The following is a 17,407-nucleotide window of genomic DNA, read 5'->3' as shown; positions in this document are numbered from 1 at the left end:
AAAATCAGGAAACATTATTCTTTGATAAAGCTAGTAGCAGGGCCTGTCTAAAGGAGAGCCTGTTCACTCCCTATTAAGCCCCATTGTACCGAATTGTGTTGCAGTTACACCGAAGTTCCACTGGGAGTGATCGCGGTCCAGTTCAAAATGAATGGGAGTCTATGGAGCTAAACGGCTAAATTTGTCTCTTTCGCCTGATTGTCGTTCAGAAATCTCAGATTTGATTGTAGTTGTTGCATGTTAAACATGGATTATAGGTCGAAAGTTTAATGAACGAGTACTTATGTCTTTTCGATTTCTTACAGGGTGAGTCGTTGTTGCCCACAAAACGCTAGCATTCTGCTAATGAATGCTGATTGGTTAGTGAAGGACTGACTACGACCAGAGATCCCGCTTGATAGTATCCGAAGCAGAAACAGAATGTCAGAGCATTAGCAACATTAGCAACAACATTAGCAGGCCAAAACTCTTTCTAGCATGTGTATTGACAGGGAGAGCCTAACAACAGGCTCTGGTCCAGAGCCTGTTTAACCCTCGTGCTGCCTTCGGGTCACATGACCCAAAGGTTCATAACGAACCATCGTTGTGTTTACCCAATTTTACCCAATACAAAACCAAATAAAAATAATTTTCTTTTAACCTTCGCAATGTGGGGGGTCTGAGACAGCCCAACGGTTAAAAGAAAATGCTTCACTTTGTTTTTGTATGCGGTAAAGTTGTCGCAATACGACGGTGGGTCACAATGACTGATGGGTCAGAACGACCCGAAGATAACACAAGGGTTAAGGAACAGTCTCTGGCCTAACCTGTCAGCTGTGTTGTCGATGGCTCGAGAGAAGAAGAAAAAAAGGAAGTGGCCAGAGCTTGCCGCAATGCAGTATCTCTGGTCGTACGATGTGTATGACGGCATTTACATTTTAAAAGGCTTTTTAAGACAAAAAAAAGCGACTTAAAAAATCACCCAGCAGTGTGTACAACGCGGACGAGACAAGGCTAGATGTCTCGTCCGCGTTGCCGGCCAACGGAGTCGAACGTCCGCATATGGCGGCCATCTTGCTACAGTCAACTCGCTCATCCATAACATTAGGTGAGTTCGACTTCACGCAGCGCCGGCGTCGCCTGCAGCCCGGCTGACTTGAAGCAGCCAATGGCATTCTCAACTTCAAGGCAGCCGGCTGTCGGCGCCGCCGGTGCTGCATGAAGTCGAATACACCTAATGTGTTGGTGCTACATGTACTTTTTAAATAACCACAACTTGCTCAATTTTCAACCGATTTTGAAACGGTTTGGTTTGTTATCAACGTCAGAGATTAGGTTATGCCAGTGCATACTTATGAATAATTATGTTATTTTTAAAATAGAATAGAATTATGCAGTTCGAGGATCGAACACAAATTATTGGGGAAAATAGTTTTGGATATGTTGACTGAATAAAAACGACCGGACGAGTCGGTCTGCAAATCGGAAATGCAATACCACGTACATCCACCGGGGCCATAGCCTCAAGCCGAGGGGTGGGGGTCTGGTTGTGACCCACTGCAGTGTCACAACGACTTCCTTACGACTTTTCCTTACTACAAAAATACATAAAATAAAAAATTTCTTTCATAGCATTACAAAATAAAGGTATCTGAAAATGATTCTACGGTCTAAATCTTGTCAGTAGTATGTGGATAGGATGAAGTACAGTTTATTAGAGTATGTGACCTGTTTTAGGCTGAAATCTAGCACGTCATGTAATGTGAACTACTACAATGCATTTGATATTAATGACTAGTAACACACAATTTCTGACAACACAACCCATTCCCATGCATAGTTGACCCCGATGACACGAGGGATCTACAGAAGACAACTGAGTAAATCGGAGAGGGGTTTGCTGAAGTCAGACAGTGCCACCTAGATGACAACGAGGACAGCGTGAGGGTTAAGCATTGCATCCGTCGTTTGCAAGCCTGTTGATTTAGCTAATTCACCGGGTGTCTAAAAGCCAGATGCTTAGAGTTAATATAGTATCACAAACTTTGTGGAAATGCCGTAATATGGAAACCTGATTTAAGTTATGACTTGGATGCCCAAGGCTTATCTTGCAACCTGAGGAAACTTGGGACTGAAGAAACGAAAATAACTAGTGCTCTTTGTATGATAAAGTTGTAGCTATAGCTGACAGATTTTAGCCTACTTTTTGTTGGCAACGGTGCGGAAAAGCTTTTCTCGAGAAACCTTCTTTGTTACACCTAAAACTAACAGGCTAATTCTTTAAAAATACTTTTTGAATTCGGTCACATTGACAACCAGCGTGGAAAATAATTTACGTATTGCGAGGTAAACCTGTAACTGAGAGGATTTCTTCCACAGCCGTGTGCAATTTCAAGACAAACAAAATGTTGTTGTTGAGAAGTCAGGCACCTCCGTGTCCTTGACAATGGAAAATAAATCAGTGGCTAGGCACGTCAAATCAAAAAACATCCAGGACTACTTCAGAAGAGTTCAACAACAAGGATTTGAGGGGAGTAGTCCACGAGCAAGCAACAACTCGAATATGCCACCATGTCACGTTGGAACATATTGGAACATGGAAGTTTCTGGTTTCAAAAAGCTGCAACAACAAAAGGTCAACAACAAAAGAAAACGACAAAAATCTTCTAGTTTCCTAAAGGATAAACCCTCAGAGCGCACTGGAATTATAGTCATTTCAGAGTCAAGCAACTTCGGTGATGACAGTGTTCAGGTTAACGGCACCACAGTTGAGTCAAACCTTGACAGAACAATAACCGAAGCAGACACAATACCAAAACATGGGGCCGAGGAGAAGATGTTTGCATCTTATTTTACTAAGAAAGAGCACTTGGAGAGTGAAGGGACTCAAACAGGGTTTGACAAACAGCATCAACAAACTAAATCAAATGCGGTAGGCCTGTCTATCAAGCAGGGTTTAGAATTAGAAGTCACCGAGTCGAATTCAGCCTATCAGACAATGTCAACTACCCACTCTGTCTGGACAGAGGAATTTTCTGGACCGGTCCAAAAGAGATGCCTTTTAGAAATACAAGAGTCAAACCCTGTGTTCCCAGTCAAAAGAATCTTTGCCGCACTACAGAACAAATACAAGGAACACAGTAAAGTGTTAAAATATCCTGGTAAGACATAAGTTTACTGTCTTCATTCAGTACTGTTTTGGTGTGTAGTGATTATGTTTTAGAATAGCGTTGCGGTAACCTTCATTTCCATCAGGAGTAGCTTTGAGCAACCCTCCATCCATGCTAAACCCAGCGGGAGCCAAGCGGAAACGTCATAACAACGAGAGAGGAGACTCGGAGAAGCTTCCCAAGCGCTGGAGGTACAACTTGGAGGAGATGGCGCAGAAGGAGACCATTACCCTGGTCCGTGGTTCCCCTTCCGAATCAGCCAGTAGGAGCTCCGTGGTGCTTCCAGCAAGAGGGCAGCCTGGGAAGTGCAGGCTGAGCCGGACTCACAGGCTCAGGCAGCTGAGCCTCTGCCTGGGTCCGAGTGATGTACCAAAGCCTGCTCAGTCACATCAACCAGACTCTGATGGCGCAACTCTAAGCTGCCACAGAAGAGGTAAGGGTGCCTCAATGTTCATCTTTTGTTTTGTCTTTCATTGGCTTATCACTGTGATAATTATTTACCTTTCCTATATCAGATAAACGCATTGAGGATTTGCTTTGGACGGACAAGTACTGCCCTCAGAACTCAAGCGAGGTCATCGGCAACTCCACATCAGTGAAGAAGCTCCACAGGTGATTTGAAAACGAGTTCTCACCCTGTCACAACGAACGTAGAGTCCCAGCTGTTTCTCATGAACTGTCACCTTAAGCAGTTGGCTCAAGAGGTGGAAACTGCGAGCGGATTGTGAAGAGAGGAGAAGGGAGCTGGAGAAGAGACAGGAAGATGACAGCAACGGTAACCTCAGAAATACTTTTACACCGATGCTTATCCACTGCAGTATACTACTACAGTTAGTCATGAAAGATAAAACTTTAAGAAACCCGATGGAAATTCTTGTGCCGGAGAGCGAAGGTTCCAACATTGCTCAAGAATAACAACAATAAAAATAGAAGACAATATGGTCATAAAACTAAAGTGTACAGGGGAGTAAGTCAAGAGTACAGTGAATGGTATTTAAAGGTGTCTGGTGTGTGTCCCGTCCAGACTCGTGGGACTGCGGGGACTTCCAGGGAGAAGCCTGTGTGGAAGAGGAGGGAGAAGAGCTGTCCACCACCATGCTCATCACAGGCCCCCCCGGGGTGGGGAAGACGGCCTCTGTGTACGCCTGTGCCCTGGAGCTGGGCTTTAAGGTTGGCTTCAGGGAAGGGTCCACCCTGCTAATACCTTCCTGTGATTGTCCACTCACACAGTACAGACTCCTGCCGATTCGGTCACATATTTCTGTGCATCCACAGTGCATGGTTGAGTAGTCGTGAGCGTCTATTTGGTACTATGGTGTGCTAAGCTGTCTTTTGTGAGAGAGCCTTCCTTTGCTTAGTTCTCATGGATCTGTACGTGGTCAGGTGTTCGAGGTGAACGCTTCCTGCCAGCGCAACGGTCGCCATGTGCTGACACAGCTGAAAGAGGCTACCCAGTCCCACCTGGTGGACATTCAGGGACAAGCCCTCCTCAAACCCACTTACCTCAGGAACAACAGCTCCACCAAACCTGACACCTTGTCTGGTAATTAACCCTACCCCTGAAATAGTCTTTAGTAATAAAACATTTATGATTTTGCACAATTTCTTTTTACAAACCTAGAAGGTTCTTTCTTTTTCTTGATTAGCAGTGACATATTGAGTTAAACCTTCTTTACAGGGACAGAAACCTCCTCAAGAAAGCTTGTCTCATCATCCAGGAAGTTTCCCAGACAGAACTCTTGCAGTACAAGGCATAAAGGAAAGGGCAATCAAGCTGCCATCACACTGGCCAACTTCTTCAAGATGAAGAGCAAAGCAGAGAGTATCGCTGTAGACGGTCTGTCATCTAAAAACACAGATATCCAGACTTCCTCGAACTACCCGTCACCAGACAATGAAGAACCAGCAACCGGGAAACAGAATAAAATGACGACCACATCCCTTATTCTCTTTGAAGAGGTAAATCAAAAGCTGGAGGCATGACTCAGTCAAACAATGTCTGTGTGTCCTTTCTCCTACGGTAAATATTGTGCGATATTCACAGGTCAATATCATATTTGATGACGATGTGGGATTCCTCTCGGCGATCAAGACTTTTATGTCAACGACCAAAAGACCTGTGATCCTGACGACAGACGGTAAGGCCCTCTGATAAATAAGCCTAGTATGAATGAGTTGATTTTAGAAATTATTGATTGGTTGATAACTACATACGTCATACTAAAAGTCAACTGTCACCAGATCCTTCATTCCGTACAATATTCAACGGCAACTTCGAAGCGGTTCTTTTCAAAACGCCCTCAACGGTAAGTCTCACGGGCAACTGGTAAACGTAGTAAGACTTTCTGTCTCCGCCCTGCATATATTCATATCTCGTGTACTCCCAAGGTGAACACATGCAGCTACCTGAGGCTATTGTGTCTGGCCGAGAACATCAGGACGGAGCATGGTGACATCACTTCCCTTCTTGAGGTGACCAGTGGTGACATCAGACGTGGCGTGTTGCAGGTGCAGTTGTGGGGCAGTAGTAGAGAGAAGCGGAGCCCTCAGACGGAAGCTCCGGAAACTTCCAATGTTCCTGTCACGGTGGACCCCAAGTCTAAAGACCGCATGCCTCTATGCCATCTTCCTCATTGTGAGCTGGGATGTACTCCAAGCATGTTGGGTCTTCTGAATGCTGGCCTCAGACAAGAGCTGGTGAACTTTCAGAAATCCTGGATGGATCCAGAAGTTATCAAGCTCATGGAGGTGCTTAGAGAGAGTTGGAGGAGAGGCGTTCCTCTGCTGTACTCAAACCTGGAGTTCCTCTCACTCTCAACAGCCCGAACCCAGCCTGCTTCACTCTCCATCCCAGAGGAAGTGGCTCAAACTGGGCCACGGAATAATCCAAGACCGGCCGACATCCACCCCCAGACTCCAGAGCTAAGCTGCACCGCCCCAACCAGGACCTCTTCTAGACTGAGTAGAAAGAAACGCACCCGGGTATCCGACCCCGGGTCCATTCACAGCGTGTCACCACACAGAACCTCGCTGTCGTTGAACATTCATTCAAGGACCTCTAGCACTAATGACAAGCCTACGACTTTAAACCAGGCACGGAGGCTTGAATCCCAGAGTTTAGGTGCCCTAGCTGACTTCATGGACCTCATGTCCCACCTAGATTCTACCCTTCCCACCCCAGTCCTTCACCCAGCCGGCCCATGTGGATCAGGAGAGTTTATCTGGACAGGGGCCCGGGTGAAAGACGGACTGCTGGATGAGATGCGAGAGGAGGAGCATGGGAGTTGTAGTGCGGAGAGGGTGTTGGAGATCCAGGCTGCTCTTGAAGCGTTGGCCTTTCACACGTGCCACACTGTGGTGTCAGGGGTTTGGGGGAGAGGGCAGGATTTGGGGGAGGGGTGTAGGGATGGGGTCACAGAGGAACTCACTTCTCCTGTCGCTCCACACAGACAGATTTTCAGCTTCACTCACACTTCAATTTTGGAACCAAGGTATGTCCTCCTGGCAAATGTTGGGTGACTTAATATGGAAACTCCTTATTGAATCTTTATGACTAATGTGTATCGTCATCCACAAGGCAGTTAATTCCCTACTTACTCAATTCCGATTTGATACACCAAAAACAAAAATCAATGTTTATCCCCAGTGTGAGCCAAAGAAGATACGACATCAACAAGATTGTCTTCTCAAGCAGAGCCTTTTCTACCATGGGCAACAAGCAGGCTATTGCAGTGGACTACCTGCCTATCCTCCGCACCATCTGTCAGTCGCAAAGATCCCAGGAGCAGGCCGGCGGCAGGTAAGACGACCCTTTCACTCTGGTGAGGAGCTGGCATATAACCACTGCACAAGATAGCATTGCTCATGACTATATATTTGTCCTAGGTTTCAGCATTACTTCAGCCGTATTCAACTTGGACTCTCAAAATCAACCATCCAGCTCCTTGCCGAAGACTTTCCTTAATGACCTGGGCATCTTAATTGTGTGGTAATACAATGGTGTTGATTCTATGAAATAAGTAGCACTGAAAAATACGATACAACCCATGAAAATGTGAATAAAATTAAGTATTTTCTTTATGTAACAGTACTGTGAGTTGGCATGTATGTCTGAGGTCTGAGATTTCAGTGTAGAACACATGTTGATAAAGCAATAGGCTTTGTGAAACATTCTTTTCATAACATCCGTCTTTTACAATATTGAAAATCAATGCACCAAAACAGAAGGTAAATAACGAGTCTTGTTCTATTCCAGAGTACATTTGAACAAATATTTAGAATATTTAAATAGTCCATTCAAATCTCCCATCAAGGATTTTTTGGGGGTGAAATCTACCAGCACTGAGGTAAAGGTCCCATTTTAACTCGGTTCATTGAGCAGCTCATAAAACGCCACTGCCTGCAGCAGCGCGTCGCTCATCTCCTCTCGTGTGTTCCCCATCTGGAACGCGTCCCTGTACTTCACCAGCAGGTGCGTGGGGAACTTCACCCTCGGAGACTTCTGCACCGACGACTCGCTCATCATTTGTTGCACCAACTGGGAACCGCTGGTGCGCGACTCGCGCAGCATCAGGCCAAAATGGCGGCCCACGGCGACCCGCATCATGTTGAGGACCTTCGGAGGGGTGGCGAGGTCCTGGTGGGGGGCTTTGGGCTCCAGGAGGGCGAACAACATGGCTTCCACGGTCCGCATGTGGGCCATGATGGGGAACAGGTTGGTGTTCTGCATAGTGATGGACGACTTCTCTACCACATAGAAGTCAGCAGGGGGGAGTTGGGATACCACTGCGGAGATCTACGGGAGAAAGCAACTGTTATACAAGTGCTGTTATATTAAAATAATACGTATTGTAAAATACGCAGTTGAATAAACTTACATCATCCAAGTAGGAGGAAGCGTAGTAGGTTCCAGTCATAAAGTTATGGCATGCTTCTTGCCGCCAATGCAGCACACTCATATCTTTGTCCAGATGTGCCCATGCTATTTTATTCATCCCACAAACGATAGACACAATTGAATTGGCTTTCTAGGGAGAAATTAAAATTTATATTTTAAATGCAGTTTTAAGTTGTGAATGGGGCCACTGAAACGGTGCAGGCTTAAGCTTCTTACCACTAGCCACGACTTGTCAACCTCTGGTCGGATGAATTTGGCTAGCTGAATCTTCACTTTTTTCTTCTGAGATTTTTGTGGGTTTAGTATCGAGTCGAATACGATCAGAGCACTTTTGTGTTTCAGAAGAGGTACATTTATCACGCTTTCTAAATTTTGAAAAGGGCCATTTCTAGTCCTGTATTCAACAATATTATGACACTTGCGACCGCGCAGGAGCTTGACACCCGCCAGTTCTGTTTCGGTCGCACTGTTAAGCAACTGCAGAATGACTGCTCGCTGCTCCGGCGAGTAGCAGGCGTCCAGGGACTTGTCATCCTCGCACGGAATTGAAGATGAGAGGGTGGCATTTAGTGTTTCAAAGCCCGCAACGGGAATGCGGCTTCTCCAACAACACGTGCATTGCAGATATCGGAGTTCTAACTCTGGAAGTGAGCCTTGTGGACGCAAGAATAAGCCATGTTTCCCTGCAGAATAACACAAATATTCACGTGAGGTTTGAATGAAGCTAGCTAGATAGCTAGCTACTAACTTTGCAAATTTGCAGTCTGCCAAGCATACTTTTGAAGTAGTGAAGGTAATACTAGCAAAATGACATTAATGTAAAGTAAGTACCTCTCTGTGCGACTGAAGACACAAATCGCCTGGCAACCCACATATTACTTCAGTTTAACATGTAAATATAAAAGCAGGAGGAACAACCTTGCCCTCTATAGTGTTTTAAGTTCCATTTACCGACGTGCAACCCAGCACTGTTCGGTTGCGTTCCGGGACGATTTTGGTCCCATATAGTTTAGTTAGTTTATACTTTAGTGCAAAATAGTGCATCTTATTTTCATGAATTTATCAAAGTTTGATTGAATTGTTATGTGGAGAACATCGTTCTATATATCTCCTGTATTTCAATTAGATGTATCTTATCAATTCGAACGCAAATGTTACAATATCAAATTCAAATCACAAATAATAATACTTGTTTTTGTTTTTTGTTCCCGAAATATGAGAAGACGATTTACTAAGAAATAACTGTAGGATAGAAATCAGCCTGTTAAAGGCAGGGTTAGCATAGAGCTCAATATGGTAATTCCATGTTTCACTTCCCCTGTGTTTTATTTCAAGAATTGTGTGCAGAACAATAACCTACATGTTGCATTGTCAGGAGAGGAAACGTCCGATATAGTAACCAATTGCTCAGTAGTTCACCGACCGAGCATGGAGAAAAGCAGCGATGATAAGTTAGAAACAGACTCATTTTATTTGTTGGGACACTGCTGGTCTACTTATGGCAAATTGGGACAGAAACAAGAGATTTCTGCTTGAAATGGTGAAACAACCAAGCAACAATCTATGTGCTGATTGTGGATCCTCTGGTGAGTATTGCAGTTATTGTAATAAAGAGATAATAGAGCACTTTGCATCCAATAATAAGTATGTTCATGTCTCTATGAAGCAAGTTATATTTTTCATGGACAAGTCATAATGTATCCTACTTTTTTGTGCTATAGACATTAAGCCTACTCTGAATAGGAAGGGATCAAGCACAGGAGTTTTTTTTCTGGTAAACATTTTGTAATCCAAGCACGTTTTAAAGTATTGTCATAGAAGGAAGTATAGAATGTTTCAGTCAGTGACTCCAACTGAGGTTCCTCATTTTTTTTCCGCCGCTCATCATAAAAGAACAGTATGTTTAGATGGGACGTTGTGCAAACATCATACAGTTAGGTCCATAAATATTTGGACATTGACACAATTTTCATAATTTTGGCTCTGTATACCACCACAATGGATTTGAAATGAAACAATCAAGATGTGCTTTAAGTGCAGACTTTCAGCTTTAATTTCAGGGTATTTACATCCAAATCAGGTGAATATTTATGAATTTATTTGTGAATATTTATATTTATGATTATGTTAGTTTGTCCAATTATTTTTGGTCCCTTAAAAAGGGGGGGGCCACATATAAAATGTGTTGTAATTCCTACACCGTTCACCTGATTTGGATGTAAATACCCTGAAATTAAAGCTGAAAGTCTGCACTTAAAGCACATCTTGATTGTTTCATTTCAAATCCATTGTGGTGGTATACAGAGCCAAAATGATGAAAATTGTGTCAATGTCCAAATATTTATGGACCTAACTGTATATACATAGTTTGCATGCAGTATGCTGATTTACCACTTTTTAACAGTTCACTAAGGGTATCGTTCATATTTGCTTTGAACCAGTTTCAAAACAAAACTTTTAAACATGTAAATGCCTCCCCGCCATTAAGTACACAAGTCACTTAATCCAAACAACTGTAGTGGCACTGTACTTTAATTAGCCAGCTCTACTCCATCAAATTGTGTGTTCTTATGATGGTTAGAGGGGTGCATTAAGAAAAGAGCAAAAATAAAATCATAGTTGACTGACTACTGACTAAACAAAATAAATGTTATTTTATGTTGACAGAGCCAGACTGGGCCTCCTATACTCTGGGTATCTTCTTATGTGTCAACTGCTCCGGAACTCACCGGAACCTGCCTGACATCAGCAAGATCAAGTCCATCCTTCTGGATTTCTGGGACGATGCACTGGTGGAAGTATGAATTTAACCTTCATCTGTGAGGATTAATAGTGTCATTAGGATTAATGGTGGCTTTAGTACAAAACAAGGAAGCAGATTCAAGAATCAATCCCGCTCTGTAAATTATCAACAGAATCTTTGTCTTGCATCTCTCTCTCTCTCTCGTCTAATTACAGTTTATGCGGGAAAATGGAAACGCTACAGCCAAAGCCCGATATGAGAAGTGTGTTCCTCCCTTCTATTATCGACCACAAGAGAAGGACTGCTGGTTCGTGTCCTGTCATCAATACCTCTTTCAGTAATTCATTTTTTTTGGGGGAAGTGGAATGGTTGACTCAACAGGTCATCTCAGGGGACTGGGGGTCATCTTTTAGAAGAGGAACAGATACTTTGTAAATGTTTTGTTTTAAATAACAACAATTGTGACCGATATTGCACTGGTGGAACTTCAATTCCATTCTCGAACAGTATGTTGAGGGGTAGAATGTTGATGTTATAATGTTTCCTCTGGTATGCTTTTTTTGGACAAATGAGAGATAGTACAGTTTGGAAAAAAATGTCTATGCTCTATCTAGTATTCTTAAGGATCAGTGGATACGTGCAAAGTACGAGAGACTAGAATTCTCGGAAGAGGGTAACTACTACCAGCAAGCCTATAGTTCAGGTAAACACATACTGGCAAAAAGAAGGTTGCATTATGAAACATTAAAAAAAATATGCTCTAAGTGTTGCCACACTCTAGGGCATGAGTGCCTAGGTCTACATGGTATTGACTGACTATATTGATTGAACCTCATCAAAGGCATTTATGACGGAACTCTTTGGAAGAAGAGCAACGACAACAAGCAGTTTGTGAGAAGGAGATTCCTGCTTTCCCAGAAGGACCTCAGTCTCCGGTACTTCGTTAACGACGATGTAAGAAGCACCTCACCCATCTCTCCCCCACCAGTTAAAGGGCTCTAATGATGTTATGCCTGGTCGAGACAAGCTAAATCAAGGGAGATGCTCAACTGAACACCCCTCTTTGGTTTGGAGCGCAGGGTCATTAAGTGTCTGTGAAAGCAGTCCACCGTATCTCATTAGCATGTTGTGTCGTCTGCTCTTTGACAGTCCAAGACGCCCAAGGCGGTGATCTCTATGAAGGACCTGAACGCCATCTTCCAGCCAGAGAAGATAGGTCATGCCCACGGTCTCCAGATCTCCTACCAACAGGAGGGGCGGGGCAGAAACCTCTTTGTTTACCACGACAACGGTCAGGTAAGGACTAGGAGCAACGCCACAATGCCAACCATGTCAAAATCAACCTTATGGAAGTGGTTGGCATGTTTTTCGATCGTTTACTTTTTACCTTCGTCACCCTTTCTATAATAGCTACCTTTGTCAAAATTAAGTATCTTACAGCTGTTTAGGTGGTAAAATACTGTCGTTGTTCACTAAGTGCAAGAATAACTGTTCCAAATAACTAAACTTCCACTTGTCCACTGAAAGGAAATCGTTTTCTGGTTCAATGCAATTCGGGCCACCAGGCTATCCTACCTCAAGAGGCTCAACCCTAGTGCCCTGGAAGAAGAGGTAAGACTTTAGTTTCATAGCAAAACTCACTATAGATAAAATGAATGCCTCATTTGACCTTTTTTTCTTAACGGATGTCTAATTTGAACCCACCCCTCTGCTTTGGGTGTGTAGCTAATACCGCTAATAACCAGAACAAGCCTAAAGGAAGGCTACATGGAGAAAACTGGGCCAACGGTTAGTCGCCCACCACATTCAGCGTGAACAGCCTTTGTAACCTACTGTGGATGTGTATTCTTACCAACCCTAACTGGTTTGTTGCCACGTCTGTCTGTTTGTTCAGCAATGGGAACCGTTCAAGAGGAGGTGGTTCATACTGAATGCCACGGACCGAAAGCTGCTGTATTTCAAAACCTCACTGGTAACGACCATGCCAAATGTGTTATGCCTGAGCACTGATATTAGCAAGTAATGAGCAGGATCTGTTTGCTATAGTGCTGAGCTGTGTGAGCTGTTTCCGTTTAGTTGAGACTACTATTGTGGTTTTTAAGTGGGCGTAGCAGAGGAAATGGTGAGTGGTCTCGGCCTGTGGCATTAACACAGTTATACACTGAGTAGGTGTGCAGGTGTTCAGACCATGGGCTCACAAACAAGAAGGAGATAAAGTACTTAAACTGGTGTGTGTGTGTGAGTTTAAAACTAGAGACTAGTGTGTAGCACATTTACAATGGGATGACTGTGTGTTTGTGTGTGTGTTTGTGCCTGTTTGCATGGGTGAAGGATGCAGTGGAGCTGGGTGCTGTTTTCATTGGTACAGAGAGTCATGGCTACTCTGTGAAGGAGTGCCAGCCCAAACACACCCGTGGCTGCAAGTGGCGCTGTGGGGTCTCCATGGAGACACCAGACAGGCAGTTTGTCTTCATGTGTGAGCAGGAGCAGGACCAGAAGGAGTGGCTAGAGGCCTTCAGAGAAGTCATCTCACAACCCATGACTCCACAACACTACACCAGTAAGATTGTAGTCCATTATGGTTACCAGTGGATTGCCATGGTGATTTGAATTTGTTCAAATAAAGTGTCTCCCTGTTTTTCTTTTACAGCTGAGGCCAGCCTTAGAAGGAGAACATGAGTGCAAGGACTGTGGAGGAGGAGACCATTCTCATGAGGAGAATCATGTTTTACATCAGCATGTCTAATGAACATTTCAAGTGGCTGTTAATTGTACCTTTTTATTATATTTTTTCAGGTATTTCACTGTATACAGTATTTATTTTAGGTTAAATGCTGATAACTTTGCATAATTCATGTAGAAAGTTAAGTGGAGGTACAGTTAGGTCCATAAATATTTGGACATTGACACAATTTTCATCATTTTGGCTCTGTATACCACCACAATGGATTTGAAATGAAACAATCAAGATGTGCTTTAAGTGCAGACTTTCAGCTTTAATTTCAGGGTATTTACATCCAAATCAGGTGAACGGTGTAGGAATTTGGTCCCTTTTTAATTTTTAAATAATTGGACAAACTAACAATCATAAATCAAATTGTCACTTTTAATACTTGGTTGCAAATCCTTTGCAGTCAATGACAGCCTGAAGTCTGGAACCCATAGACATCACCAGACGCTGGGTTTCGTCCCTGGTGATGCTCTGCCAGGCCTCTACTGCAACTGTCTTCAGTTCCTGCTTGTTCTTGGGGCATTTTCCCTTCAGTTTTGTCTTTAGCAAGTGAAATGCATGCTCAATTGGATTTAGGTCAGGTGATTGACTTGGCCATTGCAGAACATTCCACTTCTTTGCCTTAAAAAACTCTTTGGTTGCTTTCGCAGTATGCTTCGGGTCATTGTCCATCTGCACTGTGAAGCGCCCTCCTATGAGTTCTGAAGCATTTGGCTGAATCTGAGCAGATAATATTGCCAGAAACACTTCAGAATTCATCCTACTGCTTTTGTCAGCAGTCACATCATCGATAAATACAAGGGAACCAGTTCCATTGGCAGCCATACATGCCCACGCCATAACACTACCTCCACCATGCTTCACTGATGAGGTGGTATGCTTTGGATCATGAGCAGTTCCTTCCCTTCTCCATACTCTTCTCTTACCATCATTCTGGTACAAGTTGATCTTGGTCTCATCTGTCCATAGGATGTTGTTCCAGAGGCTCTTTTAGATGTTTTTTGGCAAACTCTAATCTGGTCTTCCTGTTTTTGAGACTCACCAATGGTTTACATCTTGTGGTGAACCCTCTGTATTTACTCTGGTGAAGTCTTCTCTTAATTGTTGACTTTGACACAGATACGCCTACCTCCTGGAGAGTGTTCTTGATCTGGCCAACTGTTGTGAAGGGGTTTTTCTTCACCAGGGAAAGAATTCTTCTGTCATCCACCACAGTTGTTTTCCGTGGTCTTCCGGGTCTTTTGGTGTTGCTGAGCTCACCAGTGCGTTCTTTCTTTTTAAGAATGTACCAAACAGTTGATTGAGCCACACCTAATGTTTTTGCTATCTCTCTGATAGGTTTGTTTTGATTTTTCAGCCTAACGATGGCTTGCTTCACTGATGGTGACAGCTCTTTGGACTTCATATTGAGAGTTGACAGCAACAGATTCCAAACACAAATACCATACTTGAAATGAACTCTAGACCTTTTATCTGCTCCTTGTCAATGAAATAACGAACTCCCATGAGGGAATAACATACACCTGGCCATGGAACAGCTGAGCAGCCAATTGTCCAATTACTTTTGGTCCCTTAAAAAGGGGGGGGCCACATATAAAATGTATTGTAATTCCTACACCGTTCACCTGATTTGGATGTAAATACCCTGAAATTAAAGCTGAAAGTCTGCACTTAAAGCACATCTTGATTGTTTCATTTCAAATCCATTGTGGTGGTATACAGAGCCAAAATGATGAAAATTGTGTCAATGTCCAAATATTTATGGACCTAACTGTATATAAGAAATATACCTTTGAGTGCCACGTCAAAACAATAGGGAGAACATAAATAAATAATCATTTGGTATCGTTTTGATGTTAGCCCTCTTTAACATGCTAATGAGAAGAATGAAAAAAAGATTCAAATAAAACGATTGTCTTTGGTCGTGTTTACATTTTTGGTTTCGGTTTCATTTCAGAGCCCTAGGTCTCTATATAGAAACCGATATGAGTTAGCTCATTGCAATGGATTTACTTATTGAAGAACTTCTGAAGAATATTGCCGAATGTCTACAATGCTCTATATGTCAAAACTTTTTCAAATCAGTAACCTTACCCTGTGGTCACAGCTATTGTAATAATTGTATATCTGAATATCGGAAAGCAAAGGCGTCGACGACGATTGAATGTCCGGAGTGTCGGCATCGATTCCGACCTCAGTTCAAGAAAAATGTCACACTTTGTGACATGACGAAAATGTACCATGATTTTAGACGTTTAGTTTCAAACGAAGAATCTACTGGACCACAAACGGCAAAGGTGAGACATCAGCAAACAAACGTGTTCATGATGCACAGATCTGTGTGCTTTGATGTCGCTATATGTTTTCTAATGGCCTCTAAACGTCTTCTTCAATATAATGCAATGTTTTGAGAGCAGAAACATTTATCAAACTAAAATGTTGGAATCAATATTCATGTCAGGAAGTCTGTGAAGTAGCACTGCAGACATCAGCCAGCTTGGAAGACCGTGTTGAAAGTCACGCTTTACCGGAACAGGTAAATCTGTCATTAAACTCAGCATAATATAGCCTACGTATGGACAGTCACAGAGCATTGGAAAAGAACAGTGACATATTCTGTGGTCTGGTCCAATAGGCTGAGGACTCAGATGCTGATATTCAACCCAGTGCAGGGGCGACACAGGTCCCAGATCCCCCTGAAAGCCCATTACAGGAGTTGCCTATCTCCCCATCTACACACAGGCACAGAGCGCAAGGTGAGTGTCATATTTGTAATGAATAGATGAACAGGGAGGTAAATGAAGGTTTTCATTGCATCATAATGATCGGCCTTTAACAATTCAACCACTAGATGGCGTGTCTGACATAGGGCCTGACTTATTGGAACTGGTCCTTTAATTGAGGGGGCATTTAAATGAAGAAACTCAATTGATATTAGGACCAGGCTTGATTTAATGTTGAAATATGCTATTTGGTATTGACAAGAAAAACAATAAACCAATATCCTTTCATCTTTCATGATATACAGACATCCCCCCTCCCCTACCTGATGCAAGCTTCGCCAGACTGACCCTCACCCCAGCCCTGGGTCACAGACGCCTGGTCTTTAATGGCTACAAGGTCAGCACCCGAAGGGCAAGCTCAGTAACCCACGGCGACCGCTTCGACGTCAGCCAGTGTATGGCGGAGCAAGAATTCAGCCAGGGTTGCCATTACTGGGACGTGGACACATCGGAGAGTGTGGGCTGGGCCGTGGGCGTGGCCTACCTGGGTATGGGCCGACAGGAACAGCTGGGCCGCACCCCCAGCTCCTGGTGTGTGGAGTGGAGCACGAACAGACTCAGCTACTGGCACGACAACGTGGAGGACCCCCTCAAACATGGCCGTCCTGATTTAGTCCGAGTGGTCCTGGACATGAGTAATGGGACGTTGTCGTTCTACGGACTGTCCGCCGGGAATACTCTGTTGCACTGTGTGCAGGAGGGCTTCTCTGAGCCAGTGAGGCCCGTGTTCTGGCTGTTTGGGCTGAAGGTCCCCAATGTTCTGTCCTTCCCTGGGAATCAGTAAACTCTCAATGGGACTGTGTTTTTACAAAAGGTGGAGGGACTTTTTTTATGGACATTTGTCTGTTTCTGCTCATCACTTTTTAACATGAATTAAATATACTTAAGAGGATATGAAAGTAAATATGAATGAATAATCAATAAATGGAACACTGTCCATCAATGAATAATGCAGCCATACGAGAATTTTTTGTTATACGAGTATTATTATCAATAAATAATGACAATTCCCTGATTTTAGATAGTATTTCATGTGATAACAATTATGCGTTTTAATAATAGAAGTGCAACGTTTGTCGTTTAGTGCCAATCGTAATTTCGAGA

General features: G+C 43.4%; 4 protein-coding genes across 4 annotated transcripts; 3 read left to right on the top strand and 1 right to left on the bottom strand.

Annotated features, from left to right (window-relative positions):
- The first annotated feature begins 1,891 nt into the window (after positions 1 to 1,891).
- atad5b (ATPase family AAA domain containing 5b) lies at positions 1,892 to 7,715 on the top strand. Its single transcript, XM_062448337.1, has 12 exons — positions 1,892 to 3,140; positions 3,235 to 3,582; positions 3,665 to 3,761; positions 3,842 to 3,924; positions 4,174 to 4,319; positions 4,533 to 4,692; positions 4,828 to 5,108; positions 5,194 to 5,287; positions 5,391 to 5,455; positions 5,538 to 6,640; positions 6,796 to 6,948; positions 7,035 to 7,715. The coding sequence occupies exons 1-12, from the start codon at positions 2,426 to 2,428 to the stop codon at positions 7,111 to 7,113; spliced, it is 3,324 nt and encodes a 1,107-aa protein (XP_062304321.1). The 5' UTR covers positions 1,892 to 2,425; the 3' UTR covers positions 7,114 to 7,715.
- On the bottom strand, positions 7,203 to 9,025 carry tefm (transcription elongation factor, mitochondrial). Its single transcript, XM_062448410.1, has 4 exons — positions 8,878 to 9,025; positions 8,263 to 8,729; positions 8,027 to 8,176; positions 7,203 to 7,944 (listed from the first exon to the last, which is right to left on the bottom strand). Exons 1-4 carry the CDS (start codon positions 8,918 to 8,920, stop codon positions 7,510 to 7,512), a joined length of 1,095 nt encoding a protein of 364 aa, XP_062304394.1. The 5' UTR covers positions 8,921 to 9,025; the 3' UTR covers positions 7,203 to 7,509.
- A 136-nt stretch (positions 9,026 to 9,161) lies between these two features.
- LOC134008846 (arf-GAP with dual PH domain-containing protein 2-like) lies at positions 9,162 to 13,681 on the top strand. Its single transcript, XM_062448405.1, has 11 exons — positions 9,162 to 9,632; positions 10,714 to 10,844; positions 11,005 to 11,096; positions 11,404 to 11,492; positions 11,631 to 11,743; positions 11,939 to 12,085; positions 12,317 to 12,400; positions 12,515 to 12,577; positions 12,684 to 12,761; positions 13,121 to 13,349; positions 13,440 to 13,681. The coding sequence occupies exons 1-11, from the start codon at positions 9,545 to 9,547 to the stop codon at positions 13,466 to 13,468; spliced, it is 1,143 nt and encodes a 380-aa protein (XP_062304389.1). The 5' UTR covers positions 9,162 to 9,544; the 3' UTR covers positions 13,469 to 13,681.
- A 2,047-nt stretch (positions 13,682 to 15,728) lies between these two features.
- Positions 15,729 to 17,286, top strand: LOC134009175 (E3 ubiquitin-protein ligase RNF135). Its single transcript, XM_062448901.1, has 5 exons — positions 15,729 to 15,740; positions 15,772 to 15,817; positions 15,986 to 16,056; positions 16,156 to 16,276; positions 16,549 to 17,286. Exons 1-5 carry the CDS (start codon positions 15,729 to 15,731, stop codon positions 17,085 to 17,087), a joined length of 789 nt encoding a protein of 262 aa, XP_062304885.1. The 3' UTR covers positions 17,088 to 17,286.
- Positions 17,287 to 17,407: the final 121 nt, after the last annotated feature.

Source organism: Osmerus eperlanus, chromosome 22 (assembly GCF_963692335.1).
Source record: "Osmerus eperlanus chromosome 22, fOsmEpe2.1, whole genome shotgun sequence".
NCBI classification, from domain to species: domain Eukaryota; kingdom Metazoa; phylum Chordata; class Actinopteri; order Osmeriformes; family Osmeridae; genus Osmerus; species Osmerus eperlanus.
The sequence above is the reverse complement of the archived record's forward strand: the minus strand, read 5'-3'. Positions and strand labels throughout refer to the sequence as shown.

Coding starts and splice junctions, on each gene's coding strand:
- atad5b (XM_062448337.1), top strand. CDS start 2,426: ATGGAAAATAAATCAGTGGCTAGGCACGTCAAATCAAAAAACATCCAG. Junction 4,320..4,532: donor CCCTGGAGCTGGGCTTTAAG/GTTGGCTTCAGG, acceptor GTACGTGGTCAG/GTGTTCGAGGTGAACGCTTC. Junction 6,949..7,034: donor CAGGAGCAGGCCGGCGGCAG/GTAAGACGACCC, acceptor TATTTGTCCTAG/GTTTCAGCATTACTTCAGCC.
- LOC134009175 (XM_062448901.1), top strand. Junction 15,818..15,985: donor CTGGACCACAAACGGCAAAG/GTGAGACATCAG, acceptor CATGTCAGGAAG/TCTGTGAAGTAGCACTGCAG. Junction 16,057..16,155: donor GTCACGCTTTACCGGAACAG/GTAAATCTGTCA, acceptor CTGGTCCAATAG/GCTGAGGACTCAGATGCTGA.
- tefm (XM_062448410.1), bottom strand. CDS start 8,920: ATGTGGGTTGCCAGGCGATTTGTGTCTTCAGTCGCACAGAGAG. Junction 8,730..8,877: donor GTCTTCAGTCGCACAGAGAG/GTACTTACTTTA, acceptor GTTATTCTGCAG/GGAAACATGGCTTATTCTTG. Junction 8,177..8,262: donor TTGACAAGTCGTGGCTAGTG/GTAAGAAGCTTA, acceptor ATTTCTCCCTAG/AAAGCCAATTCAATTGTGTC.
- LOC134008846 (XM_062448405.1), top strand. CDS start 9,545: ATGGCAAATTGGGACAGAAACAAGAGATTTCTGCTTGAAATGGTGAAA. Junction 10,845..11,004: donor GGGACGATGCACTGGTGGAA/GTATGAATTTAA, acceptor GTCTAATTACAG/TTTATGCGGGAAAATGGAAA. Junction 12,762..13,120: donor TGTATTTCAAAACCTCACTG/GTAACGACCATG, acceptor GCATGGGTGAAG/GATGCAGTGGAGCTGGGTGC.